General features: G+C 44.5%; 1 protein-coding gene and 2 pseudogenes across 5 annotated transcripts in view; all 3 read left to right on the top strand.

The window, feature by feature from the left end:
- LOC119167607 (uncharacterized) overlaps positions 1-21,738 on the top strand; it is a 234,744-nt gene that overhangs the window by 127,297 nt on the left and 85,709 nt on the right. For all 5 annotated transcript variants that reach the window (XM_075866042.1, XM_075866040.1, XM_075866039.1 and 2 more), the window contains one exon: positions 10,753-10,800. In XM_075866042.1, coding sequence (XP_075722157.1) covers positions 10,753-10,800 — 48 coding nt within the window. The remainder of the gene's footprint in view (positions 1-10,752; positions 10,801-21,738) is intronic.
- Positions 13,103-16,354, top strand: LOC119173598 (uncharacterized; annotated as a pseudogene).
- LOC142765124 (uncharacterized) lies at positions 16,912-20,182 on the top strand (annotated as a pseudogene).

Genomic DNA, 21,738 nt, shown 5'->3' with positions numbered 1-21,738 from the left:
TTTGAAGATCAGCAACTTTCGGCTGCTTGAATCAGACTACTGAACTATTCGAAGAAACGCATTCCAGTGTGCGGTTGCTTCTTTGCTGATGTCACGCACAATAACGGCACAACAAAGCTTCTTTTTCATGTCGTTGAACAAGGCACTTCGCTTTTGGGTATTGATGCAATTCGGGCGCTCAGTCTGCAGATTGATGGGTCGTCACTACAGTGCCTTGAAACGACAGCGGCGCGTACTAGCGCTCGAACGGAGCACACCGCAGTCATGACCGAGGCGGAAGAGTCCATTCACCTTCCACCAGAATTAGTCGAAGAGTTTGGTGCTATTTTTGATCCAGGACTTGGTATCGCGAAGGGTTTTTTTCATCGCGTCAAAGCACGCTCGACAGTTCAGCAGTTGCTTCAAAACTGAGGTGCCTTCCCCTCTCACTGCGGCCACGAGTCTCGAAAAAACTGCGCCACTTGGAAAAAATGGACGTGATAGAGCGAATAGAGGCATCCGAGTGGGTGTCCCCCATTGTTGTGGTTGAAAAGAAAGATGGAGGTATCCGCCTTTGTGTAGATTTTCGACAGGTAAACAAAGCCGTCCCTATCGAAAAAAAAAACGAATGGTGGGCATGGTGTAAACCAGCACCCACCATTATAGTGGATTAATGTAGTGGGTGAATGGTGGGAAACGCCCACCATGGCGCATGGTGGGATATATGGTGGGTGCTGCAGTGCCGGCAACACTTGAGCGCGAAATGACGTCAGAATCACCGTAACGAGCTGCCACAAAAAATAAAAAAGAATTCTATAAAACGATATAAAAAACACCCGTCCCGTAAAAAAAAAAACAAGGCGCCACAGAGGATCGACTAAGCATCCGCAGGTGCAACCTGCGGATGCTTAGTCGAAGACGCTAAACACTGCGCCACACCAACACGACGTTGATTGTGTGTTAAATACTTAGTTGACATACAAACTTAAGGTTCAACTTAAGTTATGTTTGTCGTGTACACAACATAAACAAGATCTACACCTGCTACTAAAAATTGCACATTTATTAAACACAAGCAACCTCGGCCTGTAACGATTGCCACTATGTTAATGGCACAAGTGCTATTTTTTTTTACAATTCACAACTTCAAGAAAAGAAAACAAGTGGACTGGGGAGCAGCAACAGTTTACCGGCGGGGTCTGCGAAGTTTAATATCCGTTTCGCGCTTCATCTAAAGGGCGACATCTGCTCACGCTTTATGACACATCTAGGCTCATTCCATAGATACGCCTGCCTAATTTATTTGATTGAGTATTGGGATGCTTTTCGCGCAATGTAGAGGGCGGTCGCGCCAGCGCAATGCTGTAGCTCTTTCGCTAAAGCAACAACTACATAACGGCTTGGCCAAAACGAATGCAGTGTGCCGAAAACATCATATTGGTTCATATCATATTGGTTCACCAAGCATACGAATTGCCACGTCTGAGTTCTGGTACAAAAGCTAGAGAAGTGCCGGCGAGTGCGACCGGCGGCTGTCGGTGAGAAGACACTTAATTACGTTCTCTGGGAGTGCTTTATTCGCGTCGCATCGATGTTTGTTGCTTCTTGAGCGGACACCATACACAATAAAAAATGCTTCATTTAGGTTAATTGATGCCATGGCTGCGCTGTATTGTCATACTTAATCGTCGAAATCATGTATTCTGAAACCCGGAAGCACGGATAACGCAATTGTATGGGCTCGGTCGGTAGGCCTAATCTTTGGTGGAAACCATGGTGGTAGAACATGTAGTGTACAGATCCCAGCTTGGTACAGTATATATATTGCCCGCCATTGTAAGCCCACCCATCATCTGCTTACTGCTTCCCAGCATTATCGCGATGGTGGGCAGAGCTTCTCAGCTTGGTACACCATGTGGCCCACCATAACAAGCAGCACCCATCATCTGCTTAGTGCTTCCCAGCATTATCGCAATGGTGGGAAGAGTTTCTCAGCTTGGTACACCATGTAGCCCACCATAATAAGCATCACCCACCATATGCTTAGGGCTTCCCAGCATTATCGCAATGGTGGGCAGAGTGTCCCATTATTGCCCACTATCTAGCCTCTGCTTTCCACCATCATTTCCACTTTACCCATCATCTGTACACCATACCACCCAGTATGTCCCGGCGAATCCACCATATTTTCCACTACGTCCCACCATAGCCATCATAATTTCCACCATGCCCACTATCATTTCCACCATGCCCACTATTATTTCCACTACGCCCACCATGTTTTCCAGTATCCACCATGGCAATTTTTTCGATAGGGGTCACAGCAGATAGCTTTCCCCTCCCGCATACAAAAGAGCTATTGCATAGTTTAGTGGGGGCAACCCACTTTTCCAAGCTTGACCTTGCATCAGCTAACCATCAGGTCATGCTTCAACCCAAGAGCCGCGATTTACCGGTTTTTATAACACACGACGGCCTCTATTGTTTTAGGCGCGCGTGTTTTGGGCTCGCGTCGGCACCATCTGTTTTTCAGAGTAATATGTCAAAAATTATGCAGGGCTGCAGTGGCGTCCTGTTCAATATTGATGACGTTATTGTGTTCGGGAAGGGCAGAGAGGAGCACATAGCGAATCTTGCGCAGTGCTGAGGTGCATAAAAGAGGCAGGGCTCAAATTGAACACGAAATGCGTCATCGAAATGCCGGAGCTTGCGTTCTTGGGCCACAGGATTGCCGCAAACGGTATTGTTCCGTTGAAGGAAAAAGTCAATTCTATCCGAGACACTCTAGCGCCTACGGATCCAGCCAGCCTTCGACCATTTCTGGGATTGGTCAAATATTATTCTAGGTTTATTCCCATTTTAGCTGACATGGTTGAACCAATGTGTGTCCTGCGAAGAAAGGGGCAGTGATTTGTTTGGTCTGACGAGATAGACGCTAGTTTCAGAAAGACCAAAGACAAGCTGGCATCTAGCTCTATACTGAAAATGCTCGATGAATCACTTTCAGTCTTAGTGTCGACGGACGCATCAGAGTGTGGAGTTAGAGCAGTCCTACAGCAGGTGGACGGACATAAACTGCCCACTGTCGCTTTCCCGTCTCGAGTACTTTCGCCAGCTGAGAGGAAATATTTGGTAGGAGAACGGGAAGCGTTGGCCTGTGTTTGGCGTGCGAGCGGTGGCACGTGTACTTCTGGGGAAACCACTCCACGTTGCTCACTGATCATCAAGCCTTCGTGGCATCGCTTTCAACCCAAGGAACAGGAAGGTGCCTCTTGTGGGTAGCGCGATGGACAGAGTGCCTACTACGGTAGAACTATACCGTCGAGTACCGCAAGGGGTTGCAAAACCAAATGGCGTACTCACTCTCACGCCTCCCCGCGTCGTCTTTCCAGGACGAAGAAACGCTGTTTGACAAGGTTGTATCAGTTCTCAAAATTCGTTCCTGCATTACCAGAGAACAGTTCGAGCACTCCCAATTGTAAGATAGCGCACTGCAAGAAAGCAAAATCTGAGCAATCATCGTGGCCTGTACACAAATCGTTATCGACCGAGCTTCAGCCATTCTTCAAGGCACGTGACGAACGTTCTGTGGTAGACAATCTTATCTTGCGTGGTGAACGGCTTGTGGTTCCCACGTCATTCACACAGCAGGTAATCGCTGCAGGACATGAGTCGCATCTCGGAGTGGTGCGAACAAAAGCGCGGTTGCGAGCAAAGTAGTGGTGGCCGGGCATAGACCGCCAAGTCGAGCTAGCTATACAGATGTGTAGCATAATCCAGGAAGCAGATAAAAGCGTCAAGGTGCGAGCTACACCCTTGCAACCGGTCCCCTTTCCAGAGCAGCCATGGCTCAAACTAGGCATGGATATTGTAGGTCCACTTGAGAGGGCGCCCTACGGTTGCAGATATACAATCACGCTTGTAGATTATTATTCCGAATGGCTCGAAGTGCGTTTCTGCAGCGAGATGACAACCAGCACAGTAATACGCTTCTTAGCCTCTGTGTTCGCACGCAAAGGCTACCCGGAAGAGGTTATTTGCGATAACGGTCCACAGTTTGCATCTCGGGAGTCGGAGGCATTTCTTCAAGATCGAGCCATCCACGTCGAACATTCGTCCGTATACATCCACAAGCAAATGGCCGAGTGGAGTGCTTTAACAGAGTATTAAAAAGTTTCATTCAAGTGGCGGTTCATGAGCAGCGACCCTTGCGCCAGGCGGTAACAGAGTACCTGGGTGTTTACCGATGCACACCACATGCTACAACGGCAAGAGCTCCAGCTCTTCTGCTGCATAGGCGGCTGCCATGAAGTCGGTTAGATGTCGTCGGGCATCCGTCGGTAACCTTCTTTGATGACCCTCACTTGGAACTCCGGTGCTTACGTGAGCGGGTAAAGCTAAAGCAACAGAGCAGCAAACGATACATGGATGCTCGGAGGGCTGTAAGAGAAACCAGAGTTGACGATGGTGACTTCGTCAGAGTGACGAAACCCACTACTAGATTTAGAGGCGCTCTTGAATTCAGCCACTCAGGAGAAGTTATCAGCAGGAAAGGATCAACTTCTTTTCGCCTGGCTGACGGCAAAACGTGGAATGCATCCAAGTTCTCAAAGGTGCCCCAAGCCCCATACCGCATTTATACGGGGGGAGGAAACGGTACAGCTAGGGGAGGAGGATCTCTGCCTACATGCGGGGGCCCCACCCCAGAGATAACTACCGGGACTTCAGCTGCTGCTCCTTCGGCTGCGCAGGTACCCACGTCTTCTGCGTACGATGCGCAGGCACCTACGTCTCCTTCGGCTGCGCAGGCGCACAGGTCGCCTGCTGCGACGCAGTCAGCTAAGTCTCCAGGAGCAGTCACACAGCAACGCAGGGTGCAACCACCAAGAAAGAGACTACCACCAGAGCGTTATGGCCACAGGTGTAGCAAGAGAAGTTGTGCTAAGGCGAATGACACGGACGTACCCAGTGTGGTGGATTCCTTTTGTAAATTATGTGATTTTGTAGTACTAAATAGTTACGTTCATTGTACAGGTATTTTTTGTATACTGTTCTTGCATATGTGCTAACATATCAACCTACTAAATCACTAATCTATATATATGTTTCTAAGGAAGGGAATGTGTTGTATATTGGTCTATTTGGTTTTGGTTCCGCGATCACTGCCCCAGGTGGCACCAGTGTTGTTTATGTTTATGGATGATGGCGCAGAGTTTTTCAAAGCAGTGGGGTTTAGGGACAGGGAGGGCAAGACAGATTTTAAGTGGATAGAATTAACTAGAAGGAGGTTATTTGATTGGTGGCTAAAGTTAAGGTACGAGTAAAAATAAAGCCTCGATTTCTAAGTACGAGTCCTCAACCTCACCAATTAAAAGAAAAAAAAACAAATCTAGTTTTTGGTTCACTAAGTATTACGGCTTGGTGGTGTTAGCCACCGCCCGATCTAAAGGGTACAGCCATATCAATCAATCCATCCATCCATCCATCCGTCCATCCATCCATCCATCCATCCATGCATCCGTCCATCCATCCATCCATCCATCCATCCATCCATCCATCCATGCATCCGTCCGTCCGTCCATCCGTCCATCCGTCCATCCGTCCATCCATCCATCCATCCATCCATCCATCCATCCATCCATCCATCCATCCATCCATCCATCCATCCATCCATCCATCCATCCATCCATCCATCCATCCATCGAATACATGATAAAAGATCTGAGATGGTGCTACTTGCAGTGTTCACTAGATGGATAAACGAATAGAGAGACGCACGGATTGACAGACGGACAGATAACAGATGCACGGAAGCCCGGGTGGATAGACGAACGCACGGTGGGACGGATGGGCGCATGGATGGACGCATGGACAGATGGACGGACGCACAGACGGACGGACGGAAGCAAGAACAAACGAACCGATGAAGGCGCGCATGGACTGACGGACTCTTCGCATCTTTCATCCTCATGCACTCCGTGGAAATGCTGACTTTTTTTGCAAAAGGCTTGAGCTTGCCCCTAGTACCCGGAGCACCCACTTTCTTGACTTGAACGTGACTTGCCACCGCCTCAATGCAGTGCCTGTAAAACGCGTTTGTAGCACTTGTGCTACGAGTGTTTCTGTAGCGTTTGTGTTGATAAGGTGCTGACATTATGGCCATTAGGTGCAACGACAGGTGTCGTGCTTCACCGCTCCTTCTCTAAATGTATATTCGCTCTTTCTCCTCCCTGCGACCAACTCTCCCGTTTGCTACTTGAACGAATATACAAATTGACTGAAGCACGTGCCTCACTCTCGACCGGTCGCTGGCTGATGAATGTGTAAATAAATGGTAACGGAACCAATCATTCTAATCGAAATAAATGACACCATTCAAATTACTTTGCCTTGTAGTCTCAGCGCAAGAAATGCAATTGCACTTTCACACGATACCTTTGGGGGAGGTGGGGGCAGTTTTTTTTATATTCCCGTAATAGGTTTACGGATTTCCAATTTGTCTCTTTTCTGCAATGGAAGTGAAACGATTGGGTGCTTTTCTATATATTGTCGCCGATTCAATGCTTTGAGAAATAAATTGGCAGATCCCACGTACAGTAGGAATCGATGATATGCGAGGCATCAATGTGAAAGGTCGGTGTATCATTTTAAAATCAGCACAACGTTTCGAGGTTGAGATAAATGATGCCGTACATCACTTCCGTATCATGATTATCAAGTTTGGATGATTCGTTTACCTTCATCATCTATTCACGTCACGTGATACCACCATTATTGTATGTGGAGCTCCTCGAATCGACCACGAGCACGCTATGAGCATGGTATGTTGTCATGTTCTTACATGAAACGCGTGTCAAGATTACCATGTTTCAACCGGTTATATATACATTTGTCACCCATCGACGTCACGTATCACCAAAGTTTGCATATGTGGAACAAGCAAAACGGCCGTGAGTGCCTCATAAAGGGCCCAATATATTCCATTGTAGAGTTGACGCACATGCATGCTAGGCACAGCGACGGCCATTAGCAAAACGCCAGGCGCGACCGGCGCGACCAGCGTCTGTATTGATACCATTGTCGTTTGGTATTGATACCATTATCGAAACGGCCAGGAGAGCTAAAAGTCGTAGGCGGATAGATAGATAGATAGATAGATAGATAGATAGATAGATAGAATAATTACGTGCAAAGTCACCGAAGTTCGCTAAGAAATGCTTCGCATTTAAAAGCATACTAGTACTTCCTCTTCGAAAACTGAGCCTTGGTCTATCAGAACATTTTCTTGTTTCGTTTGCCGCCACTGCTCTGGGGATAAGCCTGAGGGTTGTTATCGTTTCCATTCAGAACTATATCACTGCGGCTAATATTATTCTCCGGCTAAATTCGGCACTCATAACATTATTTGGTAGTTCACTCAGCAACTATTCAAAATAATTGGCTAGTGTACCTAAGAAAAACACCATTTTATTTATTTACAGACTATGCCAGCCTAAAGGGGGGCCCAAGCAGGGGGCGAATGTACAAAGAAATGCATTTAAAAACGTGAAACGTGCACAAACGTTTGAAAATGTCAATATATGAGCAGAAAAGTAACACAATAAAAACAAGAAACCAACATCAAAAGAAGGAAGGCGCAAACCATTCAGTTATTAAGAAGGAACAATGCGAAATCTAAGACAACAAAAGTAGCCAAAAACAAAAGTAGACACCAAAACATAGTCAAACTTGAATTGTTTGCATAATTTATGTTAAATCCAAACTGATAAGATTGTGTGATATGTAGATACTCACGTACACGAGAAAAAATAAAAATAAAGAAAGAAACTCTTTCAAAAAGTTGTAATAGTTTATTAACCTGTGGATCATGTAACACGAATTAACCAAATAATGAAGGTATAAATAAAGTATATGATTGACTAGTGTCAGATGATCACATGTTCTGAATGTTGGCGCTAGAAAGATGTGAAAAAGATGGCTTGGTCCAGCCTGTTATGCTGCGTAGAAAGGAGGACAATTTGCAAAGATTAGTTCTTGTCAGCGTGAGGATGCCGGGTCTTGCTGTCCCGTAAGTACTTTATACTACCCTTATGGAAAGAATTCGTGTTCTACTCGGTCTATCCCCTCCAATTGGTAAGTGGAATATGCGGAGGACAAGAAGAAGAAGAAGTTCTCGTGGTCTCCAGGGTCTGTTGCGGCAATTTTCACCCTCCATTCGTACGAACATTTTTGAAGAAGCTTGGCATGATGGTTGAAATTCGTTGTCACAAAAAAAAGACGGCAACGCGAAAGGTGTGGCTCTACCCTTTGCATAAAGCATTGTTGCATTATTAATTTACGAGGGTTCATTTATGAGGTACGAGTTCATGAAATCTGAGCTTGTTCATTTCTATGGCAGAGCCCATCTTACTTCTTAAATTACAATTTCATACTTTTCATGCCTTCCAATGTCGCAGTTTGCAAAAAATTTTGTCTACTGTAGTTAGAGAAATCTGCAAACTTTCCATGAAATCTAGTTAACACTTATTACATGAATTTTAATGGCCCAATGAAAGAAAATGTTATTTAAACAACAAATATATGGGTTCTGTCATTGGTCTTTGCTTTACCATTCACCGTAATGATGACGTCACGAATGAAATTTAAATTGGTACTCTACGCACGCAAAGAGTTTTCTTCACACACATAATAGCGCGTGAGCGCTTCAGAAGAGCAGCACCGAAGCAGCGATGAAACAAACTAGCCATGACAGTCAAGGGAGGTGAATGCGATAACATCACCCGGCGTGCAAGGGCTGCTGTCCATTGCTCCTTATGCTGTTTATTGCTCCTCAATAATAAAACAAGCTGGGAGTTGCGCAGCTGTGTCTCTTGAGGAGCTACTGTGAGCCTTGATATATTCTTGTAAAGAATGCATCTCACCACTTCTCGTTCAGAAGACAGGCTGATGAAAATTGCTTTTAGCTCCAGTGGCCGTTATGGCTTACATCAAAGAAGCAGCCTAGCAGTGGCCACTCCCACGCTTCGCAATGCGTAGTTTAGCCTTATTTGGACAAAATTGTGATTTTAGGGGCAAAGCTTCTCATAGCGAAACCGTTCGTCCCTCGTAACCGTTATAGTGTGTAACAAGTATAACATTTTGACCTTCAAGGTGGTGCCGGTGAGAGATTTCTTCTGTGCGTTGTTGAACAATTAAAATAGTGCTTAATGTACATGCTAATAGCTGCTAATGGGAAATGAGAGAATGGTGCATTCGGCTTTCAGTTAGGGCGCACGCTGCAATCCCCATTAGCAGCCATTAGCATGTACATTGAGCACTATCTGAGAAGAAATAGTTGCTACGTTATACTCAGTGGGCGTAACCTCCTTGGTTTTAGAAAGGTTTAGTGAGCGTTAGGCCGCAGTGCCATGAATACAGTGAACTAGTATATACCATGCACTTGAGGAGGTTAAAGGGGGGAAGTAGACCCGAAGCGCAAGCTGTAAGAAAGTGTGCGTGTGCCACCTCTCGTTTATTCCTTGGAAATTCCGCTGGAAGGCGGTGATTCTATATGGAGAATATATGATGATAAAATGCGAGATGGTGATACTTGGTGTGTTGAATATATGGACGAACGAACACACAGACAGATGCATGGGTGGACGCACGCACGAACGCAGGGGCGGATGCATGGAAGAACGCACGGACGGACGCACGCATGGACGGGCGAATGGATGCATAGACGGTCACACAGACGGACGCATGAACGAACGGAAGCAAGAACGAATGTACGGACGAATGCTTCGCCCCACACTCTATAATTCACTCCGTGGATATGCTGCCAATTTTTTTAAGTATCAGCTATAGCCGGTTCATTTTACTTCTATTGCGCCCAGGTGAAGGCAGCGCACCCTTTTCGCGTGCGCTCTATGACGACAGCAAACCCAAAAGAACCTGCCCAAGACAACTTAGCTTTTACAATTTGCTGTCTCTGTACCCGCAGTGGTTGACTATACGCTTGTGTCGAATAAATAACGACATCTCACACTTGCGTGTGCGTGGTGAAGTGTGACGATAACTGACACTTATTGGTTCAAACGTGCGGTACATTTTAGAGTGAGGAATGTTCATGACGATAGTTTGCGCAAAGAACATGGGTGTGAGAAGGCAGGTTGGTGAGGTTCTGGACTCTGAGCTGGTGGTGGGGGTTGTGATGCTGCAAATGCGGGGATAGCTGACGACGTACGCCTAACTCTGAGCTCTCCGTTTGAAAGATGGGAAATTTGCTTGTGCAGACCCCACGTCGCATGTCTCCACATAACATGTTAAATTTTTACTGAGGGCATTTAAATCATATCTTGAAGGAATTTACGAGCTGTCAGACTCGCTTGGCATCACAATATCTTTAAGTTCGCTGATGAAAATGGGTTCAGGTCACCAACACCCCCCAACACGCACACATATACACACGCAGAGACACACACAAAATAGCTAATCCTACTTATGATAAAAATGAGAAAGAAGCCAAGTGGTGCAATTTTTAAACAAGGTTTCTACCTTCACGCAAACAGCACAAAGTCTTGCGCGGAGTCACAGCTGCGCCTAATAACGTGCCGTGCACTTCTCTTGGCTTCATAGTCTGTTGATGTTTCTACGAAGGACGTCTTACGTAGAGCATAATTAAGGAGCTTATTGTCACTCAAACTTTATAAACACTGCTGCTGAACCATGTATACTGTTGTCATTAGGCGTCTTAAAGCATACCGTTCTCAATTGTCATGCTGTATATTTCAGCCTCCGCAGCCTCCGCAGCCACCAAGCCCAATTCCTGGTCCACGTCAGGTAAGTGCTTGATCCTTAGGAAAATATATTATGCGAACACCAGTTGATGACCAAGAGTGATAGTAAAGGTTTCTTGTTTCGATTTTTCTTCTCACTAGTTTCCACGCCAGTATTGAAACCTATCATTCACCCAAATATTGGCATCGATTTCTTTACTCAAGTTTAGAGGCTTAGCGTTTTGAGAAATGAATACAACTAAGTTTTATACGTGATTGAAGGCGGCTTCAAAATTGATGTGAAGCACAGGAAAAATTAAGCTCAATCATAAAAAGTAGTTTGTGAACCACGATCGGCGGAATCTAGTCGTGATAAATACAACTTAGTGCCAAGTCAGTAATCAACGTTTTTCTAGAAGCTACAAATACACCAGACGGCGTGCAGAAACCAATTGTAATAGGAAACTACAAGAACTGTAGCAAATAACTGTTATTAACGAAAAGAGTTCTCTTTAAAAGGCTGGCTGTTTCTCTCATAAAAAAAGGTTAAGTTGTTCAGTCGAAAAACTCGACTGAACGGTGCCTATAGTTTCACGCCAGGTGCCAGCGACGCAACCAGCGTTCATCAGCGTGGCCCGATGGCAACAAGCGCGAAATGTGACATGCTACATTTCGCTCCAATGAGTTACTCAGACAGCACTGCGTCTGGCACTTTTCGTGGCAGAGGGTTGCGGATGCTTTGAAACGCGCATGCGTTAAACCAACGCAGTGTGGCGTGCTCCTGCGAGTATACGGTAGGACCGACGCCTGACGTGGTAACGCCGGCGTGACGCTACAAGATGAATGCCGGCGAGCACACACACCACGTCACCTCGAGATGTAATGGTGCCTTGACTGTGGCATGTAGTCATGTTCTCACATGACACGCACCATGTGATTATCATGTTTGGGCCAGTAAAATACTTTCGTCATCTATTGACGTCACGTGATCACAAATTCGGCATAAGTGAAGCTAGCAAAACGGCGGCGAGCGAATTATGAGTGGGGGATGTAGTCATGTTGATACATGACGCACATATCATGGTTATCTTGTTTAGATGTGTCATTGACCTACGTCATTCGTTTGCGTCATGTAATACCGAATTCGGTACACGTGTAGCTAGCGAAACGGTCGCGAGCGCATGATGAGCGTAGCATGTAGTCATGTTGTTACGTTACACGCATCTCACTTTTATCAATGTTGCACCAGTTTCATACCTTCGTCATCTATTCACGTCTTGCAGTACCAAATTTGGTATAAGTGAAGCTAGCAAAACAGCCGCCAGCGCACCACGAGCTGGGCATGTCGTGATGTTGTTACATCACACGCATGTCATGATTTTCATGTTGGCACCATTCGCATGCGTTTGTCATCAATTCACGTACCGTAATTCCGAAGTTTGTATATGTGATCTTAGCGAAATGGCCGCGAGGGCATCATAAGTGTGGCATGTAGGCATGTTGTTACATGACACGCATGTCATAATTTCATGTTAGGGGGTGTCGTTGCTGTTCACAAATCAATCATGCTTCACCATACAAGTTTTGCAACATGTCATGTGAACGAGACACTACAAGAGCACCGAGACCATGAAATGTAAATCATGACATTCATGAATACATATCATGACTTTCATGTTATGACTGGTCAGATATGCTCGTCGTACAGTCATGTTACGCCATACCAAGTTTGGTATCGATACCATTATCCGAACGGTCAGGAGAGCTAAATGTCATAGGCGGCTAGATGATAGATAGATAGATAGATAGATAGATAGATAGATAGATACGCCTAAAGTCGCCGAAGTTCACTTAAAATGCTTCGACATTAAAAACTATGCACCATTTCCACAAAGGGAACCCTGACAACACCACCTAGACTTTTTTCAAGGCCTCGGCAAACCTCCGTCTCGTCAGCGTGATGTCACTGCTGTGAGATCTGTGAGAAAGCAACGCTCGACTGGCTGAGGTCGGAATGGCTTGCGGATTATGTTCGCCAAATAGACAGACAATCTTTTTTGCTTTGAAACAAAATTTCGGTAGGCAAACTGTAGAAAATTATTACCTACTGTCTAACAAAAAAAGCTCAGCAATATTCTATCTTTCACATGATGTACTTATTTACCTAATTTGTTCAAGTTTTAAACATTTTTGTGCACAGCCGAGCGAAGTTGGCAGCGCATGACAGTGCGTCTGGCCACATTGATCTTACGTGCTTGCTCGCTCTGCTGGCTGTTGTGGTTGTAGGCAAGTTGCATTTTGTTACCGCTCACGCTGTTTTTTCTTTCTCTTGTGCTGTGTGAGCATGGTTGGGTAAAATACGCACTATGCCTGGATGCTGCTGTGCACCGGGGTGCAACTCTAACTATGCTCATGGACCTAAAGCGCGCGTCTATCGGTTTCCAATGGACGCCGACAAAAGAACCGCATGGACGCGAGTGATCCCTCGGAAGGATTTTGCGCCCACAAAGTACACTGTGGTAAGTGCGTTCTTTCACTTGTCGCAGGTGCCTACGCATGTGTAAACTCACTCAGCTATGCAACTAAAAACCTTTCAATTTTCATTATTTGTGAGCTATGTCTTCGGGGCACTTCAAGCATATATTACGAAGGACATGAGACACGCAGTATTAGTAATCGTGCTGTTTGCCTAATTTTTGTTTTCGCGCGACCAGCCTTGACAAACAGGTACTTTCCTCGCAATCTCACGCTTAGCTGATGGCCTGAGTCACTCTAAACGAACTGCAGCGCCTGATTAAATCCTATGAGATTTAGATTTAATAAACAGTGCTCGCCTGTTGGGCCGCCTAACAAGGCATTGCTATTAGGATAATGCCTAATAATACAGCCACATTTTCTGATATGTAGTTGAAGAATGTCCACTAACTTTTTCTTGCTTGATTTTTGTGCTATAAGATCTGTTTCATTTTTCTTTTTTTTTTCAGGTGTGTGAGAAGCACTTTGATACAAGTGATTTTGTGATCACGTCGACCTATCAAGATGAGAAAACCGGACTAGTACTTGAAGTTCCTCTCCAGCTGAGATGACTCAAGCCTGGTGCTATCCCGAGCCTATTTCCAAACTGCCCTTCGTATCTTTCTCGTCCTACTACTGTTGTCCGGGAAGGTCCTGAAGAGAAGCGGCTTCGTCTAGAGGGAGAATTGCTAAAGAAGGCAATAAGGCAGTCCGCTGAAGCTCACAAAGAAGAGAAAAAAAAGAATAACATCAGTACTTTTGAAGACTCGCTCACCGCTCTGACAAGTTTCCAGACAAACACCTTCTGGACAAGACTTGTTACTCACGACAAAGTCCTCTTCCTAAACTTCGATTCTCAAGAAGCTCCAACTGTGCGTTTTTCTGTGACAGTGTCAGCTGATTTGATTGTGAAAGTGTTCGTTGGTGACGTGCAACTTAACAAGCTTAGGACCCTCGTGCTTCCTGTTTATTTGTGTGATCTGCGGGAAATCGACAAGGTCTTTATTGCTGTGCAAAGTTTGGCAGGAAACTTCTCCGACAGCGAAGAACGCTTGCAGATTGTCATGAAGAAGACAATGAAAACACTGGATGAACTAGCGTCACAAAGTTTCCCACATGAGTGGCAAGTGGAAGTTGTCAAGTTGTAAAACAGCAAGCCGGCATTTTACTGAGCAGAACTTCGAGATACCCTGTGGACTTACTGATATTTGCTAGCCTTGTGTTCACAATATCTACACATGCGTACAGATTTATTAGGTCCACATCAAAGTTGAAACTTCCACATCCCGACACAATTAGACGTGCTTGTGGGTCATACCGTGTGAAGCCATGCTCTGAGCAACAAGATGCTTTATTTCTGTCGTATGCAAAGAGGCTGCCGTAGGAATGGATGACCACGAAAAAACTGTGACGCTTGTCATGGACGTAATTCATCTGCAGCCCTACATAGACTACAAAGGTGGTGGTCTAGTAGGAATGGCTACAAACAGTCAAAACACTGCAAAAACTGCATATGTGTTTATGATTCAAAGCCTCCTGTCGTCAAGCAAAGACCTAGTGCACATCCTTCCAGTGGCGAAAATAGATGCAATACAGCTGCATCAATTTCTTCGTGAGCTCATTATTGGGCTGGAGGCTACACAGGCTTTCGAGTAATCGCGGTTGTTTCAGACAACAACTCCATCAATGGGAAGGCAATGTCATTTTTTTCAGAGCCACGGAAGGTTGATACGGTCTACAAGCATCCATCAGACCAATCAAGATCACTGTTTTTATTTTAGATTCTGTTCATGTTTTAAAATGCATACGAAACAATTGGCTTAACCAGCGTAACAGTGCTAAATGTATGTTTTTTCCAGACATCAATGGACTACTTGACAAGCCGTGCGTGCTAACAGCTTCATTCAACACGCTGCTAGAGATCCATGAGAGAGAAAGAATTGAGCTTGTACGACTTGCTCCAACTTTGTCTTTGAAGGCACTGAAACCTTCGAACTTAGAGCGACAAAACATGAAACCTGTTCTCAAGGTGTTCAGCAGTTTCACAATCGCAGCTCTCAACAGTGCCCAAGCAGCAGAACTGCATCATGCCAAAAGCACGGCCGATTTTATCAGCACTGTCATAATGTGGTGGCGCATAGTGAATGTTAAGACGCCAGATAAAGGGAGGCACCTTCGAGATGACTTACAAGAGCCGATAAAGGCAGTTTGTTGCCCCCAAGTTGAGTTTTTGAACAAAATAGTCAGTTGGCTCGACTACTGGAAAAGCCTGAAGCATGACACTGGTCATTTCAGTCATGCGACGCACAATGCATTGCGTCACACGTCTCTTGCTCTTGTTCAGGTGACAAGCTACTTCCTTGAAAAGCTTGGATTCAGGTACGTCTTACTGGGGAAATTCCAGTCGGACTGCCTTGAAGACAGGTTTGGCAGGTATCGACAGTTAAGTGGCGCACAGTACCATATCTTCATACGGCAGATGTATGAAGCGGAGCACAAATTGAGGCTGCAGAAGGTCCTCGAGCTGCAGAGAGTGACGAGATTCCTCTATGTGCCTCCACTGATGAATTTCGTGATGCTTTAAAGCAATTCCAGATTGTAGTTGCAGAAGAGGACATTGCTGCAAAGCAGTACACGCTTCCAGTTACAACTTATGTTGCTGGTTATTGCGCACATGCTGCACTCAAGAAGCTTAAATGTGCATTCTGTAAAGAGAATCTAGTTGTTGAGAGTAGGGCTCTTACAATTGAGGCAGAGGAGCTCATAACGAGTATCACAAGAGGTGGACTTAAGTTTCACCAAGCCATCGTTGTGAACGGCGTACTGATGATGAATATTGTTCTCGAGAAACTGACAAGTGAAAAACACGCAGCCAAATTTTATGCCTGTGAAAAGCAGAAAGAACTGCTTGTTTCAATGACAACACTCTTCCTTGAGTGGAATGAAGACTTTGATGTTTGTGACAATGACCATACGCCACATGTAGTGGTGGGGTACATAGTGCAGCAGCCAACACTTTGTTAAACAACCTTTGCAAACGAGAAAACAACAAGCTGTCTGAAGCCAAAGCAGCTAAACGGAAACTGAAGACCCTCCAGGCGTAATCTCTCGTACATGAATGATGATTTGTCCTTTGTGTTTATAAAGCCAAATCATTTGAGCTCCCAGTTTGAACACCTTTTACAAGATCATTTTAAAAAATGTTGAAAGCTTTATCTCCACAATTTTTTAAGTATTGTCACATTTTTCCTTTTGCTGTGAACATTGCCTTTCTTTTGGCACTTGAGCTGTTATGTGGAAGAATCATTTGAAGATTTTAATAGATCATATCTAACCCATTTTGTGTGTGTTCAATTACATCTACTGAAAATAAGTCAACTAAGTGTCGAAAAGATTTAAAGGTAATGTCACGTTTGCTTTATTTTACTTTTTATGAAAATATCGTATGTGAAAAACTTCGCATGAATCCTCGTTCAATGGTTTTATTTCATTGTTGGTTGGTTTTAAAAGCATTTTATATAATAAAACATGCAGTCTTGTTTTGACACAAATCTTCTTGTCCATTTACTGAAATGCAAAATAGACCCTCCAATGCCGTCAAAAACGTTACATAAACCAACGAGTCCGATAACGCGCCTTACTTCAGTATAATCATAACTCAATGAGGCATAACTCACTGAGGCACACTGGATGCTGCTGTGCACCGGGGTGCAACTCTAACTATGCTCATGGACCTAAAGCGCGCGTCTATCGGTTTCCGATGGACGCCGACAAAAGAACCGCATGGACGCGAGCGATCCCTCGGAAGGATTTTGCGCCCACAAAGTACACTGTGGTAAGTGCGTTCTTTCACTTGTCGCAGGTGCCTACGCATGTGTAAACTCACTCAGCTATGCAACTAAAAACCTTTCAATTTTCATTATTTGTGAGCTATGTCTTCGGGGCACTTCAAGCATATATTACGAAGGACATGAGACACGCAGTATTAGTAATCGTGCTGTTTGCCTAATTTTTGTTTTCGCGCGACCAGCCTTGACAAACAGGTACTTTCCTCGCAATCTCACGCTTAGCTGATGGCCTGAGTCACTCTAAACGAACTGCAGCGCCTGATTAAATCCTATGAGATTTAGATTTAATAAACAGTGCTCGCCTGTTGGGCCGCCTAACAAGGCATTGCTATTAGGATAATGCCTAATAATACAGCCACATTTTCTGATATGTAGTTGAAGAATGTCCACTAACTTTTTCTTGCTTGATTTTTGTGCTATAAGATCTGTTTCATTTTTCTTTTTTTTCAGGTGTGTGAGAAGCACTTTGATACAAGTGATTTTGTGATCACGTCGACCTATCAAGATGAGAAAACCGGACTAGTACTTGAAGTTCCTCTCCAGCTGAGACGACTCAAGCCTGGTGCTATCCCGAGCCTATTTCCAAACTGCCCTTCGTATCTTTCTCGTCCTACTACTGTTGTCCGGGAAGGTCCTGAAGAGAAGCGGCTTCGTCTAGAGGGAGAATTGCTAAAGAAGGCAATAAGGCAGTCCGCTGAAGCTCACAAAGAAGAGAAAAAAAAGAATAACATCAGTACTTTTGAAGACTCGCTCACCGCTCTGACAAGTTTCCAGACAAACACCTTCTGGACAAGACTTGTTACTCACGACAAAGTCCTCTTCCTAAACTTCGATTCTCAAGAAGCTCCAACTGTGCGTTTTTCTGTGACAGTGTCAGCTGATTTGATTGTGAAAGTGTTCGTTGGTGACGTGCAACTTAACAAGCTTAGGACCCTCGTGCTTCCTGTTTATTTGTGTGATCTGCGGGAAATCGACAAGGTCTTTATTGCTGTGCAAAGTTTGGCAGGAAACTTCTCCGACAGCGAAGAACGCTTGCAGATTGTCATGAAGAAGACAATGAAAACACTGGATGAACTAGCGTCACAAAGTTTCCCACATGAGTGGCAAGTGGAAGTTGTCAAGTTGTAAAACAGCAAGCCGGCATTTTACTGAGCAGAACTTCGAGATACCCTGTGGACTTACTGATATTTGCTAGCCTTGTGTTCACAATATCTACACATGCGTACAGATTTATTAGGTCCACATCAAAGTTGAAACTTCCACATCCCGACACAATTAGACGTGCTTGTGGGTCATACCGTGTGAAGCCATGCTCTGAGCAACAAGATGCTTTATTTCTGTCGTATGCAAAGAGGCTGCCGTAGGAATGGATGACCACGAAAAAACTGTGACGCTTGTCATGGACGTAATTCATCTGCAGCCCTACATAGACTACAAAGGTGGTGGTCTAGTAGGAATGGCTACAAACAGTCAAAACACTGCAAAAACTGCATATGTGTTTATGATTCAAAGCCTCCTGTCGTCAAGCAAAGACCTAGTGCACATCCTTCCAGTGGCGAAAATAGATGCAATACAGCTGCATCAATTTCTTCGTGAGCTCATTATTGGGCTGGAGGCTACACAGGCTTTCGAGTAATCGCGGTTGTTTCAGACAACAACTCCATCAATGGGAAGGCAATGTCATTTTTTTCAGAGCCACGGAAGGTTGATACGGTCTACAAGCATCCATCAGACCAATCAAGATCACTGTTTTTATTTTAGATTCTGTTCATGTTTTAAAATGCATACGAAACAATTGGCTTAACCAGCGTAACAGTGCTAAATGTATGTTTTTTCCAGACATCAATGGACTACTTGACAAGCCGTGCGTGCTAACAGCTTCATTCAACACGCTGCTAGAGATCCATGAGAGAGAAAGAATTGAGCTTGTACGACTTGCTCCAACTTTGTCTTTGAAGGCACTGAAACCTTCGAACTTAGAGCGACAAAACATGAAACCTGTTCTCAAGGTGTTCAGCAGTTTCACAATCGCAGCTCTCAACAGTGCCCAAGCAGCAGAACTGCATCATGCCAAAAGCACGGCCGATTTTATCAGCACTGTCATAATGTGGTGGCGCATAGTGAATGTTAAGACGCCAGATAAAGGGAGGCACCTTCGAGATGACTTACAAGAGCCGATAAAGGCAGTTTGTTGCCCCCAAGTTGAGTTTTTGAACAAAATAGTCAGTTGGCTCGACTACTGGAAAAGCCTGAAGCATGACACTGGTCATTTCAGTCATGCGACGCACAATGCATTGCGTCACACGTCTCTTGCTCTTGTTCAGGTGACAAGCTACTTCCTTGAAAAGCTTGGATTCAGGTACGTCTTACTGGGGAAATTCCAGTCGGACTGCCTTGAAGACAGGTTTGGCAGGTATCGACAGTTAAGTGGCGCACAGTACCATATCTTCATACGGCAGATGTATGAAGCGGAGCACAAATTGAGGCTGCAGAAGGTCCTCGAGCTGCAGAGAGTGACGAGATTCCTCTATGTGCCTCCACTGATGAATTTCGTGATGCTTTAAAGCAATTCCAGATTGTAGTTGCAGAAGAGGACATTGCTGCAAAGCAGTACACGCTTCCAGTTACAACTTATGTTGCTGGTTATTGCGCACATGCTGCACTCAAGAAGCTTAAATGTGCATTCTGTAAAGAGAATCTAGTTGTTGAGAGTAGGGCTCTTACAATTGAGGCAGAGGAGCTCATAACGAGTATCACAAGAGGTGGACTTAAGTTTCACCAAGCCATCGTTGTGAACGGCGTACTGATGATGAATATTGTTCTCGAGAAACTGACAAGTGAAAAACACGCAGCCAAATTTTATGCCTGTGAAAAGCAGAAAGAACTGCTTGTTTCAATGACAACACTCTTCCTTGAGTGGAATGAAGACTTTGATGTTTGTGACAATGACCATACGCCACATGTAGTGGTGGGGTACATAGTGCAGCAGCCAACACTTTGTTAAACAACCTTTGCAAACGAGAAAACAACAAGCTGTCTGAAGCCAAAGCAGCTAAACGGAAACTGAAGACCCTCCAGGCGTAATCTCTCGTACATGAATGATGATTTGTCCTTTGTGTTTATAAAGCCAAATCATTTGAGCTCCCAGTTTGAACACCTTTTACAAGATCATTTTAAAAAATGTTGAAAGCTTTATCTCCACAATTTTTTAAGTATTGTCACATTTTTCCTTTTGCTGTGAACATTGCCTTTCTTTTGGCACTTGAGCTGTTATGTGGAAGAATCATTTGAAGATTTTAATAGATCATATCTAACCCATTTTGTGTGTGTTCAATTACATCTACTGAAAATAAGTCAACTAAGTGTCGAAAAGATTTAAAGGTAATGTCACGTTTGCTTTATTTTACTTTTTATGAAAATATCGTATGTGAAAAACTTCGCATGAATCCTCGTTCAATGGTTTTATTTCATTGTTGGTTGGTTTTAAAAGCATTTTATATAATAAAACATGCAGTCTTGTTTTGACACAAATCTTCTTGTCCATTTACTGAAATGCAAAATAGACCCTCCAATGCCGTCAAAAACGTTACATAAACCAACGAGTCCGATAACGCGCCTTACTTCAGTATAATCATAACTCACTGAGGCATAACTCACTGAGGCACACTGGATGCTGCTGTGCACCGGGGTGCAACTCTAACTATGCTCATGGACCTAAAGCGCGCGTCTATCGGTTTCCGATGGACGCCGACAAAAGAACCGCATGGACGCGAGCGATCCCTCGGAAGGATTTTGCGCCCACAAAGTACACTGTGGTAAGTGCGTTCTTTCACTTGTCGCAGGTGCCTACGCATGTGTAAACTCACTCAGCTATGCAACTAAAAACCTTTCAATTTTCATTATTTGTGAGCTATGTCTTCGGGGCACTTCAAGCATATATTACGAAGGACATGAGACACGCAGTATTAGTAATCGTGCTGTTTGCCTAATTTTTGTTTTCGCGCGACCAGCCTTGACAAACAGGTACTTTCCTCGCAATCTCACGCTTAGCTGATGGCCTGAGTCACTCTAAACGAACTGCAGCGCCTGATTAAATCCTATGAGATTTAGATTTAATAAACAGTGCTCGCCTGTTGGGCCGCCTAACAAGGCATTGCTATTAGGATAATGCCTAATAATACAGCCACATTTTCTGATATGTAGTTGAAGAATGTCCACTAACTTTTTCTTGCTTGATTTTTGTGCTATAAGATCTGTTTCATTTTTCTTTTTTTTTCAGGTGTGTGAGAAGCACTTTGATACAAGTGATTTTGTGATCACGTCGACCTATCAAGATGAGAAAACCGGACTAGTACTTGAAGTTCCTCTCCAGCTGAGACGACTCAAGCCTGGTGCTATCCCGAGCCTATTTCCAAACTGCCCTTCGTATCTTTCTCGTCCTACTACTGTTGTCCGGGAAGGTCCTGAAGAGAAGCGGCTTCGTCTAGAGGGAGAATTGCTAAAGAAGGCAATAAGGCAGTCCGCTGAAGCTCACAAAGAAGAGAAAAAAAAGAATAACATCAGTACTTTTGAAGACTCGCTCACCGCTCTGACAAGTTTCCAGACAAACACCTTCTGGACAAGACTTGTTACTCACGACA

This window comes from Rhipicephalus microplus, chromosome 6 (assembly GCF_043290135.1).
Source record: "Rhipicephalus microplus isolate Deutch F79 chromosome 6, USDA_Rmic, whole genome shotgun sequence".
NCBI classification, from domain to species: domain Eukaryota; kingdom Metazoa; phylum Arthropoda; class Arachnida; order Ixodida; family Ixodidae; genus Rhipicephalus; species Rhipicephalus microplus.
This window is presented reverse-complemented; position numbering and strand designations above follow the sequence as displayed.